This window comes from Bos grunniens, chromosome 19 (assembly GCF_055505025.1).
Source record: "Bos grunniens cultivar Pamir isolate PY7600 chromosome 19, Bosgru_T2T1.0, whole genome shotgun sequence".
Lineage (NCBI taxonomy): Eukaryota > Metazoa > Chordata > Mammalia > Artiodactyla > Bovidae > Bos > Bos grunniens.
In genome coordinates, this window is record NC_141183.1 from 40214939 (window position 1) to 40228562 (window position 13624).

General features: G+C 44.7%; 1 protein-coding gene across 11 annotated transcripts in view; it reads left to right on the forward strand.

The window, feature by feature from the left end:
- Nucleotides 1-13624, forward strand: part of SMG6 (SMG6 nonsense mediated mRNA decay factor) — a 200673-nt gene that overhangs the window by 262 nt on the left and 186787 nt on the right. For 8 of the 11 annotated variants that reach the window (XR_015148077.1, XM_086359686.1, XM_086359690.1 and 5 more), the window contains exons 2-6: nucleotides 2089-3823; nucleotides 4371-4563; nucleotides 5141-5251; nucleotides 8434-8540; nucleotides 8774-8852. Coding sequence is in view for 10 of the 11 variants with exons in the window: in XM_086359686.1 (XP_086215812.1) it covers nucleotides 2089-3823; nucleotides 4371-4563; nucleotides 5141-5251; nucleotides 8434-8540; nucleotides 8774-8852 (2225 nt within the window). In the remaining variant the exon portion in view is untranslated. Of the gene's footprint in view, nucleotides 1-15; nucleotides 193-1391; nucleotides 1498-2088; nucleotides 3824-4370; nucleotides 4564-5140; nucleotides 5252-8433; nucleotides 8541-8773; nucleotides 8853-13624 lie in introns of those variants that run through there. The other 3 variants (XM_086359689.1, XM_086359687.1, XM_086359697.1) reach the window with 3 other exon arrangements.

Here is a 13624-nt window from a genome sequence, read left to right on the forward strand (position 1 = left end):
CTCCCCGCTCGGTCCGCGGCGCTCCCGAGCCCCCGCCCCTTCCCCCAACAGTGGGGGCGGGGGCCGAGGGCGGGGCGGGCCCTCCCCTCCCACCAGCCTGAGAGCCCGTGTGGGGTCGGGCTCCGCCGCCTCCGGCCCCTCCGGGAGAGCCCAGACCGGGTTCCTGTTTCTGCCCCGTTTCTCACGGCGAAGGTGACTTGTTCCCCATTGCCCCGGCCCTCTCACACCAGCCCGTGGGTTCCCAGCTGTTGGGGGAAGCGACAAGGAGTTGGGCGCCGGGGTCTGGGGGAGGAGGCCCCCCGGAGTGTATGGTTCCCCGAGGAGTCAGCCGCAGGCCTGCCTTGTCTTATTTCCCCTTGGAGAGAAGGGGCTGGAGACTTGAAGAAGAAAAGGTTCAACAGCTTGGGATTTCCTTGCTGAACTTTTTCCCGCAAGGCAGGCTTCTGAAGGCTGCGCCACCGGAGGGATCCAGGACCTCAGAGAGCTGATTGTACTCTGGTTCGGCTTTGTCATGTGTGGGAGCAGTTTGTTTTTTTTTTTTAAATCAGAGAGAATGTCTAACTTGCAAGTGAAAGCCTCCAGCCACACCGGGAAAACACCGGGGAAGATTTTAGTGTCTCACCTCTCCTTGGTTAGTCAGGGGAGTTCGTTTAGGAATGGTAGTTCTGTTTCCGCAGGCTTATGGCCGAAGTTTGTGAAATTGATTTTCTTTGGCCATCTGAATTAATTATTCGGGTTGTTTTCTCTCTCCTCTCTGGAAAGTGGTAGTGGTTCTTCTCTGCCCCCCACCCCCTCCCCACAGCTTACAAAGGCTGCTGAGGGTGAGTTATTCTGGAGTTAAACTGCTTTACCTTTATTCAGAGTGAATGAAGCAGTCTTTTAAACTTTGGAAAATACTGAAGCGGTATCTTAAACTTCAGGGTTTTGGTTTTTGTTTTTGTTTTTTTTTTTCAATTTTGTTACACCCATGGGTGTAAATATTGGAGCATGTGACCCTTGTTATGAGCTTGTTTGCACTGGTGTTAACAGAACAATACTAGAATTTTCTATAGCATTCCATTTTGAGTACTCTGTAATCTCACCAAGTCCAGTTTCTTCCCTCACTGAACAGTTTAGTGGCTATTTACACTTGACTCTCCCCTTAACAGCTAAAGGTAACTGATCAGAAAATTGATACTTGCTTATCTGTCATTCTGCAAGTTCCTGGAGCCTGGAGAGTGGTTTCTGAAGTCCAGTTTTCTTCTTGAGTGCCCCAGTCCTTGGTGTTTTGAGAGCATGTCACAATACTTCCATCATCCTCCAGGGAAAGCTCCCTAATGGAACTTTTTCCTTCTCATATTCCATCATCATAGTAGCAGTTAGTCTCAGTATTCTAATGATGATAGTCTGAGTGGTGTTTCCTTGAAATGACTCTACTGGCTGCTGTCAGAGAGTTAGTGAGCATGAGTGGAGATGAAGAATGTGAAAGGAACTGCTTCCTGTTTGCTTCAACCGGAGGTATGCGATTGGTTAGTTGAAAGCCTCAAGAAGAGGATTGTCCTGGCCAAATTCAGTGACTGGAGTTGCAAACTTTTTCTCCAGAGATATCCAGAACTGTGGATTGTTATATGCATACTCCTCATTTTCTCTCTCTTCCCCTATTAGTATGTTAAAAGGATTCAACCACCCCATAAAAAATGTTAGAGGCAGAAGAGACCACAATGGAGCTGAGAGCTCTATAGTAGAAAAAAAACTCCAATGTAGAACTGGTCAGAGATCTTTTATTCTGACAGTGATGAGGTAGTTTAGGGTCTTGTGGATCCGAGTATGATTTGGGTAAAAATCAAAAGAATATGATTTTTTTCCCCCTTATTTCCCTAACTCAAGTGTAGGTAGCTCCAATATAGTTAAGTTTTTAGTTTTGCCAGATGCTGAACAAATATCTTAAACCTAGTAGAATTTCCATTTCTGCAGAAAGTTGCTTCCTTGTCCATCAATATGAACACTTGGATGTATAATTCTTGCTTTACTTTTAGTGACAGTTTTTTTCTTCTTCTTCCCCTTTATTCTTCCACCTTTTCCTCCCCAACACTCTCTCCAACATGGCAGAAAACATGAAGGAGCCCAGGCAGCGAAAAGATAACAGGCGCCCAGATCTGGAAATCTATAAGCCTGGTCTCTCCCGACTAAGAAACAGACCTAAAATCAAGGAACCCTCTGGGAGTGACGAATCGAAGAATGAAGTTGTAAATGACAGAGATTCTTCTGCGGTTGGAAATTGTACCCAACTCATTAAAGATGTCTGCAAAGACAACCCACAGCAAAATGGTCCTGTAGACTCAGAAAATATTCAGGCACAGGAGTCCTTTCCTGGGACTGTTGGACAAGAGGATCGAAGCCTAAGAATTATTAAGAGAACAAAGAAACCAGACATGCAGATCTATCAGCCTGGAAGGCGTTTGCAGACTGTTACCAAAGAAGCCACCAGCCGGGTGGAAGAGGAAGAAATCCTCAACCAGGTAGAGCAACTGAGGGTAGAGGAAGATGAGTGTAGGGGAAATGTGAAAGAGGAGGTGGTGAACAAGCCAGACAGAGAGGAGGCTGAAAAGAGCCTAAGTGGTGACAGAGTAAGGGCTGCAAAGGGAGAAAAAGGAAAGAGGGTAGAAAGGGGGGAAGGGGTGAAGAAAGCAAACGAAGACTCAGCTCAGGGGAAGCCGGGTTCTGCCAAGCGCTACTCCCGCTCAGACAAACGCAGGAACCGCTACCGCACTTGCAGCACCAGCTCGGCGGGGAGCAACAACAGCGCCGAGGGGGCTGGCCTGACTGACAGTGGAAGTCGCCGCCGCCGCCAGGATCGGACCAAGGAGAGGCCCCGACTGAAGAAGCAGGTGTCTGTGTCCTCAACCGACTCCTTGGATGAGGACAGAATTGATGAGCCCGATGGACCACGGAGGAGCTCAGAGAGGAAGAAACATTCAGAAAGAAGCTGGTCTGGCCGAGGGGAGGGAGAGCAGAAAAGCAATGGTAAAGAAAATCGAGGTACTCTTCGAGTCACTTTTGATGCAGAAACCATGAACAAAGATTCCCCAGTGGTGAGGTCGGCCAGGGAAGAGGTGGATAGGTTAAAGCCAGACAAAGGCTCGAGCGGTGGGGGCAAAGGCTCTGAGAAGCCGGAGTCCAAAAACCTGAGACAGGAGCTTCGGGGTCGCGGTCGGGGCATTCTCATTCTCCCTGCCCACACCACCCTGTCAGTCAGTTCAGCCGGTTCTCCAGAGTCGACGCCTTTGGGACCTCGGCTTTTATTTGGAACTGGTAGCAAGGGATCTCGGAGTTGGGGCCGGGGAGGCACCACTCGACGATTGTGGGACCCAAACAATCCTGAACAGAAACCCGCTCTAAAGAGCCAGACGCCGCAGCTACATTTCTTGGACACTGATGATGAAGTCAGCCCTACCTCTTGGGGTGACTCACGCCAGGCCCAAGCCTCTTACTATAAGTTTCAGAACTCTGACAACCCCTATTATTACCCCCGGGCACCAGGCCCTGCCTCCCAGTATCCTTACACAGGCTATAGCCCTCTGCAGTACCCGGTGGGCCCTACAAACGGTGTGTACCCAGCGCCTTACTACCCGGGCTACCCAGCTCCATCAGGACAGTATGTGTGTAGCCCTCTCCCTGCCAGCACCATGAGTCCTGAGGAGATGGAACAGCACATGAGGAACATGCAGCAACAGGAACTGCACCGGCTCCTCCGGGTGGCTGACAACCAAGAACTACAACTCAGCAACCTGCTCTCCAGGGACCGCATCAGTCCTGAGGGCCTGGAGAAGATGGCTCAGCTCAGGTATTGGGGGGGGGGCGGCAGGAATCCCTATCCTGGCTAAAGGGGAGTAGGAATAAGCTGGAGGTGTACGGGGCCCATAGCTGAGGAAGGGAGAAGCCTTTCAGGTAAACTCCCGGGTGTTACCTCCCTTTCATATTAATTTTTGTAAGGGAAGGGAAGTTAGAACGGAGCAGAAAAATTTGTTTCTAGTCCTAGAAATGATTGTGCTTCCCACTTTTTAAGAAGAAAAAAATCTTTTAAGAGAGCATGGACTCTGGATATGGAAAAGGAAAGACTTTCTAAAGTGCTGAGAAATAAACAGCATGTACCCTGTTACTTTGGCTGTTAAATTCAGGTAGAGGTACATGGGGAAGAACTACTTTCCTAGACAACTTGTCTTTAGAATGACATTCTGCTGTGCAGAATGGAAGCTAGAGTGAGAGCTATACCTGGTGGCGTTTTGGATTTCCTGCCAAGGAAGGTGTGTGATTTGCAGGGACCTCAGGTCTTGGGTCTAGCCTTCCCTGTGGTATATTTGGAGCTAGAAGTTGCATGTATTTTATTCCAGAGCTGAACTGCTGCAGCTATATGAGCGCTGTATTCTATTAGATATTGAGTTCTCTGATAATCAGAATGTGGATCAGATCCTGTGGAAGAATGCTTTCTATCAGGTGATTGAGAAGTTCAGGCAGCTTCTCAAGGATCCGAATGTTGAGAACCCAGAACAGATTCGGAACAGACTTTTGGAGCTCTTGGATGAGGTAAACCATCATCTTTATGCCCTCAGGATAAAGGCTTCAGCATCCTTTAGTTGTGATGAGTTTTTACCACCCGAAATACTATGTTTTATAATAGAACATTGACGACAAACGTTATGCTCTTTTCTTGAGTTTAGGCCTACCCTACCTCTGTTGCTTCCTTGACACTATAATTTAACCGACAGGTGGAGTTAGTTTTGAGCTTGGAAGCTTTCTGAATGTCTTACCTGGAATGTGTGTTCATGTGTGTGTGTGTTTTTGACTGCACCTTGCAGCATGTGGGCTCTTAGTTCCCTGACCAGGGATCAAACTCATGCCCCTTGCAGTGGAAGCTCAGTCTTAACCACTGGACTGCCAGGCAAGTCCCTGTGTATGTTTTCATATCTTTAAAACCACAGAAAGGCTTATGCTATCAATTTGTCTTGGGTTTAGTTGGTGGCCACTAAATACTGCACATACCTCCCTTAACATCTGCTGGCTGAACAATAGCAGAACTGTGAAAGGGTTACTTGCCCCAGTTTCTGGGTAGAATGAATCAGAACAGGCTGATTTGGCTGATTCTTATTTTTTCTCTTTATAGGGTAGTGACTTCTTTGACAGTTTGCTTCAGAAGCTGCAGGTCACTTATAAGTTCAAACTGGAGGACTACATGGATGGTCTTGCCATTCGCAGCAAGCCATTACGAAAGACAGTAAGCCAGCTTCTTTATCTTAAATTTATTCATTCACTTAGTAAGCATTTATTTAGTGTTAGTTCATTAGAAGGACTGATGCTGAGGCTGAAACTCCAATACTTTGGCCACCTCATGTGAAGAGTTGACTCATTGGAAAAGACCCTGATGCTGGGAGAGATTGGGGGCAGGAGGAGAAGGGGACGACAGAGGATGAGATGGCTGGATGGCACCACCGACTTGATGCACATGAGTTTGGGTGAACTCCGGGAGTTGGTGATGGACAGGGAGGCCTGGAGTGCTGCGATTCATGGGGTCGCAAAGAGTCGGACACGACTGAATGAGTGAACTGAACTGAACTGAATGTGCTCGTCACTGTGCTGGGTGTTGAGGAAACAAGAATGAAAGACGAGCGTTCCCCCACTCGTCTGTGGGGGAACAGATGAGTTAAAGCGACAGTTATAATGTAATGTCATAAATACTGTAGTAGTGGTATGTATAGAGTGTAGAGGGCATTGGGTCTGCTAGAGACTGATGGAGGGGTCAAAGAAGGTTTCTTAGTGACTGTCAGGTTGAGTTTTGAAACATGACTAGGAGTGGAAGGGGCAGTTTAGACGCAGGGCACAGTGAGAGGACCACACCTTGTTGGGAAAGTAGAAGTCAGCATGCTGATGTCTGTAATGTGGGTTGGGCTGTTGGAGGAGGTAAAGTTAATGAAGTAGGAAGGGATGGATCATAAACTCTTAGGTGTCATGCTGAAGATTTTGGGTTTTTTTCCTGAAAGGAGTGAGGAGCTGTTGATTGATTTTCAGCAAATGGATGGCATAGATATGTTCTTGGGAATCACTCAGCAATTAGATGAGTTTGGGCAAGAGTGGAGGTAGGAGAGTTGGGTATGGGCGTGAACTGAGGTAGAGGAAGTAGAGGTGAAGAGGAGACAGATTGGAAGACTGTAGGGAGCAGCATTGAATTGCCGGCTGGTTCAGTATGAATGTCCAGATCGGAGGCGTGAGGAGGAGTCCAGATCCTCCCCACATTGTGTGTCCTAGAAGAGAGGCTGCAAAGGAGGAGGTTAGTTCTGTTTTGAATCAGCTTGAGTAGAGGAGCTGGATATGAACAAATGAATGTTTTGGTCTGTCTGGAGCTCAAGAGAAAGAGCTGGAGTGGTTATAGAGATTCAGAAGTTGTCAATGTATAGTTGATAGTTGAAAGGACCACCTATAAAGTTGGGAAACTAGGAGAGCCAGCCTGAGAGCAGGGGGTCAGATTTTAGGGTGGTGGTGGGTAAAATGGTCAAGTGCTATAAAAACCCTCACATGTCACAATTGCTGAAAAGTATCGGTTGGGTTGGATGACCTTATCACCAGTTACGTTACTTGGAGAGGATGGAAACCAGATCAAAGTGAATGAGAAGTAGGGTAGCAGATACAATGAGATGGTAGCCTAGGCTGTTGTAAGAAGGCTGTGAAGGCAAGGAGGGAAGGGAAGTTAGTAGTTAAAAGACATAGTGCCAAGAGAAGTTTGCTTTTAAGCTTGGAGAGACTTTAGTGTAAATGTTTGTTGAGAGGAAAGGGCCAACGGAGAGTAAGAGGTCAATTCATTAGAGAAACGAGTGTGATTTATGGGGCAGAGGCTTCCTCTTGCCTTTCTGCTCCTTCTGATCAGTTGCCACGCAGAAGCTGTATTACTAATCAACAAGTACTTGACGAGTCCCTCCTACGCACCAGGTGCCATTCTAGGCACACGTAATTCAGCCTGGAACAAGAACGCCGTGGTCCCAACTCTCAGAGTTTAGTTTGATTAGGGATGAGTACAGGTGTTGGATTAGTAACTGCAGGTGTAGTGACTTCTGCAAAGGGTGTTGTGGGGCTGTGGTATAGGTGTAAAGGGGCCTAGCGAATCATAGAGGCCCGAGGAAGTCATGGTTAAGCTAAGGCTGAAGACCCAAGATATTAGCCAGGTGAAGTGTTTGTTGCTCAGTCTTGTCCGACTCTTTGCAACCCCATGGACTGTAGCCCACCAGGCTCCTCTGCCCATGGAATTCTCCAGGCAAGAATGCTAGAGTGGGTAGCCATTCCCTTCTCCAAGGACTCTTCCCAACCCAGGGATTGAACCCCACATCTCCTGCATTGGCAGGCTGATTCTTTACTGCTGAGCCACCAGGGAAGCTCCTAACAGTATGTTGTAACAGCATATACATGTTATGAAGTGATGTTCCTTAAGAAGGCTTTTTTGTTGAGCTCATGTCTTAGGGTAGTTAAAGTTTTACTCTTGTCTTCTCATTGAGGGACAGATGCCAAGCCCATCAGTGAGAAAACATACATGTAGTATTCCCAGTCCTGGATGTTGTGGGTGTTTGGTAAAGGATTGTAACTTACTGTTTTAGAGAATTATTGCTGCTGCTACTAAATCGCTTCAGTCATGTCTGACTCTGTGCAACCCCATAGACGGCAGCCCACCAGGCTCCGCCGTTCCTGGGATTCTCCAGGCAAGAGCACTGGAGTGGGTTGCCACTGCCCTCTCCATTGTGTGAAAGTGAAAAGTGAAAAGTGAAAGTGAAGTCGCTCAGTCGCGTCCGACTCCTAGCGACCCCATGGACTGCAGCCTACCAGGCTCCTCCATCCATGGGATTTTCCAGACAAGAGTACTGGAGTGGCTTGCCATTGCCTTCTCCGTAGGGAATTATTATTGTCCTGCAAAGGAGATGGAGTACAGTAACACAATACAGTTGTATTGTTTGAGGAGAGAAAGATGATGGAAGGATGGAAAGGAAAGAACAAACAACAGTTTTAATACTCTATTTGTATATCACTGTGCATGGCTTGTGGAATCACAGTTCCCCAACCAGGGATCATACCCAGGCCCACAGCAGTGAACGTGCTAAGTCTTAATCACTGGACTGCCAGGGAGATCCCTGTATATCACTTTATAATTCATAAAGTATTCTTACACATTTTCCCTCCAGTTTCCCTGTGAGATAGGTATTTTTATATTCCGATGGAGAAGCTGAGTCCCAGAGACTTAGTTGAGGTTACCCAGCTACTACAAAGACAGGCAGAATGTTTTTCCATTTGACTGGACTTTGTTGAGGATTGCTGGTCCCTTATTAATGTTGCTCTGTGATTTTGACCCTCTCCCTGTCCTTTGGGGTTGAAGTTAGAGTTTCTTGGGTAGATGCTGCTAACTGGTCGTTTCTCCTGAAGGTAAAATATGCCTTGATCAGTGCCCAGCGATGTATGATTTGCCAAGGAGATATTGCCAGGTATCGGGAGCAAGCCAACGACACGGCAAATTATGGGAAGGCACGCAGGTACTGTTGCCTCTTGTTCGTTACTCCTCTTCCCCTGTGTGGCTTTAACCTAGGCCCTGTTGAGAGCAGTGGCCCACCTGAGCTGCGTCCTGTACATACGTCCTGCTGGTGCTCCGATAGGCCTCATGCTTTACCACTCGAGGGTTACAGCTTAAGTAGTAAGGGCTATCAGGTGATAAATTGGGAAAGTGTTAATACAGAAATATTTTTTAAAAATTGCTTTTCTGTTCTAGTTGGTACCTGAAGGCCCAGCATATTGCTCCGAAGAATGGGCGCCCTTATAACCAATTGGCTTTGCTGGCTGTGTATACGGTAAGAAATTTTGGATGGGGCAGTATTTTGCAGGCAGTATGTAAGATATATGGATTTTGATAGCATCAAGTCCTGGAACTAGAACTCATCTGAACACCCAACCCAAAGTATACCCCCTTCTGTCTGCCATCCTCACACTCCTTTTGTTAACTGTTGCTTTCAGAGGTAAGCTGTGAGGGACTTTTCACTTCAGTTGAATCCACTTTCACTACACGTAAGTTCCCAGGGGAATGCTTATGTGGCAGCCAAACATTACTCGCTGTTTTTGACCAAGGTTTCTGCTCTGAATCTTGTCTTGTTTCCCTTCCCTAGGTTGAACTAGGTTACTCATCTCTAGAAGGAAAGGAAGGCTCCCTGTATGTCTCCCCTTTAAAGTCCTCAACTAAGTATACCCTTCCTTCCTTTTCCCGGATCATCACCTTATTCATCTGAGCTGATTTTCACCTTAGGAGTCTTTTTAGCAGAAGCGCAGTAAATGCCAAATTGTACCTGTCTGATCTTGCTGAACTCCTCTAAATGTGGCTCTCACAGTGAGCCTTGGGATCTGACAGAGCCCCTAGTAAGGAAACTGACTTCAAGGGGGAGGGGCCAATTGCAGGTACCAAAGGTTTAAATACAAGGGGCAGTTAACGTGTTCATTGGCAGGGAGAGTTTTCTTAACGCTGTAAAATTCATTGCCCACATAAACAGCGTTTGAATTGATATTTTTATCCTTTATTCCACACACACAAAAATTCCTAACACTTTAATTATGGATTGACATTGTTAATAAGGAATGGGGTTTAAGGATACACTTTTTGCGGAATCTATGAATTTCTCTCTCTCTGCTTTCTACCTCTGTCCTGTTCTCTTTTAGATATGTGTTGAGATTTTTTTCTCCCCTCTTTGTGACTTTTTCTCTCCCCTTTAGTCTTATTTGTTAACTAGAAAATATAAAAAAAAAATTTCCCCTCAATGGCTTTAAAAAAATTGTGATAAAATTCATGTGAGAAAATTAACCATTAATTACGGTCTGTACCTAGGAGTGAGATTGCTGGGTCAAATGGTAATGCTGTGTTTCCCTTTTTGAGAATCTGCCAAGCTGTTTCTTCTAGTGATTGCAGCATTTTATATTTCTGCCAGCGGTATAGGGGAGTTCCAGTTTCTTCATGTTCTTGCTGATGTTTATTACTTTTCATTGCTTAGAGTTTGACCAACCTCGTGGGTATGAAGTGATATCTCATTGTGGTTCCCTCCTCCCTACCTGGGGACTGTTTTTTGTTCTTCTTTAGTGTATTTTTTAAATTTTTTGGTCAGTTTTAGGTTTACAGAAAAATTGAGCAGAAAGTACAGAGAGTGTATACTTCTTCAACTCCCAGTCTTCCCTATTATTACCATCTTTCATTAGTATAGTACATTAGGTATAGTTAGTGAGCCAGTACAGGTACATTTATTAATACTAAAGTCCACAGCTTACACTTGGGTTCACTTTTATTCTTGTACACTCTGTGAGTTTGAACAAATGTATCCATGTGTCCACCATTACAGGATCACAGAATGTTTTCAGTGCCCTAAAACTAATAACCCTGTGCTTCGCCATTCACCCCTTTATCCTTCTTCCCTCCCCCAGGCCTCTGTCAATCACTGATATTTTTTACTGTCTCTCTAGTTTTGACTTTTCCAGAATGTCATATAGTTGGAACCATCCTGTATGTAGCCTTTTCATGTTGGCTTCTTTCATTTAGCACTTAGAGGTATTTTTGTGACTTGATAGCTCTTTTTGTTTATTGATGAGTAGTATTCCAGTGTATTGATGTGCCACAGTTTATCCATTCCCCTATTGAAGGACATCTTGGTTATTTCCAGGTTGGAAATATCCTTGGACTATGAAATGCTAGAAACATTTGTGTGCACGTTTTTTTGTGGACGTAAGTTCTCAACTCATTTGGATAGCTACTTAGGAGTGTGATTGCTGGGTTGTGTGGTTAGGGCATATATAGATTTGGAAGAACCTGTCAAACTGTCTTCCAAAGTGGCTGTACCATTTGGTGTTCCCACCTATTGCTGTGCATCCTTTTAAGCATTTGGTCTTGTCAGTGTTCTGGATTTTGCTCTTTCTAATAGGTTTGCAGAATCCTATTTGTGTTAGGCTTTGTTTTAACTTACAATTCCCTAATGACAGATGATGTACAGCATCTTTTCATATGCTTGTTTGCTTTCTGTGTATTTTTGGTGAGATGTCTATTTAGATCTTTTGCCCATTCTTAAATTGGATTGTTTTCTTATTATTGGCTTTTTTTTTTTTAATATTTGGCTGTGCTGAGTCTTAGTTGTGGTATGTAGAGTCTTCAATCTTCCTTGTGGCATTCAGAATATTTTAGTTGTGGCCTGTGGGATCTAGTTCCCTGGCCAGGAATCGAACCTAAGCTCCCCTGCATTGGAAGCATGGCATCTTAGCCACTGGACCACCAGGGAAGTCCCTGTTGTTGAGTTTTTAGAGCTCGTCTATTTTGGATACCAGTCCTTTATCAGATATGTGTTTTACAAATATTTTCTCTCAATCTGTAGTTTTTATCTTCTTAGTGTTTCTCACAGAGCAGAAGTTTTTAAAATCAATGAAATCTAAGAACTTCATCAACTTTTTTTTTTTATGGATTGTGCTTTCAGTGTTGTATCTGAGAAGGCATGGCTAAACACATGTTACCTAGATTTTCTCCTCTGTTATCTCCTAGGAGTTGTAGAGTTTTACATTTTGCACGTAAGTCTGTAGTCCATTTAGAGTTAATTTCTGTGAAAGGTGTAATGTCTATGTGTAGATTCATGGTTTTGCATGTGGGTGTCCAGTTGTTTTCAACACTATTTGCTGAAAAGACTCTGCTTTCTCCTTTAAACTGCCTTTGCTCCTTTGTCAGAAATCAACTGACTGTATTTGTGAAGGTGTGTTTCTGGGTTCTGTATTCTGTTTCATTGATCTACTTGTTTATTCTCTAGCCAGTTCCACACTGTCTTGATTACTATAGCTAGCTTCATAGCAAATCTGGAAGTCAGGTAGTATCAGTATTGTGTAGGCTATCCTGGATTTTTTTTTTTTTTTGCCTTTTCACGTAAACTTTATAATCAGTTTGTGTGAAGTGGTAGCTCACATTTGATTTGCACTTCCCTAATGTTTAATGATATTTAGCATCTTAGTAAAGTAATACTTAAAATTCTCCAAGCCAGGCTTCAGCAATATGTGAACGGTGAACTTCCTAATGTTCAAGCTGGTTTTAGAAAAGGCAGAGGAAGCAGAGATCAAATTGCCAACATCTGCTGGATCATCGAAAAAGCAAGAGAGTTCCAGAAAAACATCTATTTCTGCTTTATTGACTATGCCAAAGCCTTTGACTGTGTGGATCACAATAAACTGTGAAAAATTCTTCAAGAGATGGGAATACCAGACCACTTGATCTGCCTCTTGAGAAATTTGTATGCAGGTCAGGAAGCAACAGTTAGAACTGGACATGGAACAACAGACTGGTTCCAAATAGGAAAAGGAGTACGTCAAGGCTGTATATTGTCACCCTGTTTATTTAACTTCTATGCAGAGTACATCATGAGAAACGCTGGACTGGAAGAAACACAAACTGGAATCAAGATTGCCGGGAGAAATATCAATAACCTCAGATATGCAGATGACACCACCCTTATGGCAGAAAGTGAAGAGGAACTAAAAAGCCTCTTGATGAAGGTGAAAGTCGAGAGTGAAAAAGTTGGCTTAAAGCTCCACATTCAGAAAACGAAGATCATGGCATCCGGTCCCATCACTTCATGGGAAATAGATGGGGAAACAGTGGAAACAGTGTCAGACTTTATTTTTCTGGGCTCCAAAATCACTGCAGATGGTGACTGCAGCCATGAAATTAAAAGACGCTTACTCCTTGGAAGGAAAGTTATGACCAACCTAGATAGCATATTGAAAAGCAGAGACATTACTTTGCCAACAAAAGTCCGTTTAGTCAAGGTTATGGTTTTTCCAGTGGTCATGTATGGATGTGAGAGTTGGACTGTGAAGAAGGCTTAGCGCCAAAGAATTGATGCTTTTGAACTGTGGTGTTGGCGAAGACTCTTGAGAGTCCCTTGGACTGCAAGGAGGTCCAACCAGTCCATTCTGAAGGAGATCAGCCCTGGGATTTCTTTGGAAGGAATGATGCTAAAGCTGAAACTCCAATACTTTGGCCACCTCATGCAAAGAGTTGACTCATTGGAAAAGACTCTGATGCTGGGAGGGATTAGGGGCAGGAGGAGAAGGGGACGACAGAGGATGAGATGGCTGGATGGCATCACTGACTCGACGGACATGAGTCTGAGTGAACTCCGGGAGTTGGTGATGGACAGGGAGGCCTGGCGTGCTGCGGTTCATGGGGTAGCAAAGAGTCGGACACGACTGAGCGACTGATCTGATCTGATCTGATCATGTGCTTATTAGTCTGTTCAAGTCCTTTACCCATTTTTTTAAAATCAATAAAATAAAATTCTTTTAACTTATTTAGTTTTTAATTGAAGGATAATTGCTTTACAGAGTTTTGTTTACTGTCAAACCTCAGCGAAAATTTTAACTGTGATCACACAGAAAGCAAAATTTGCCGTCTTTAAAAGCATACTGTTTCAGTAGTGTTGAGTACATTGCCGTTGTGCAGATTAATCTCCAGAACTCTTTTCATCTTACAGAACTGAAACTCTCTACCCACTAAACAGCAACTCTCTGTTCTCCCCTCCCTCTGGCCATTGGTAACCACCTTTCTTCTTTCTGTCAC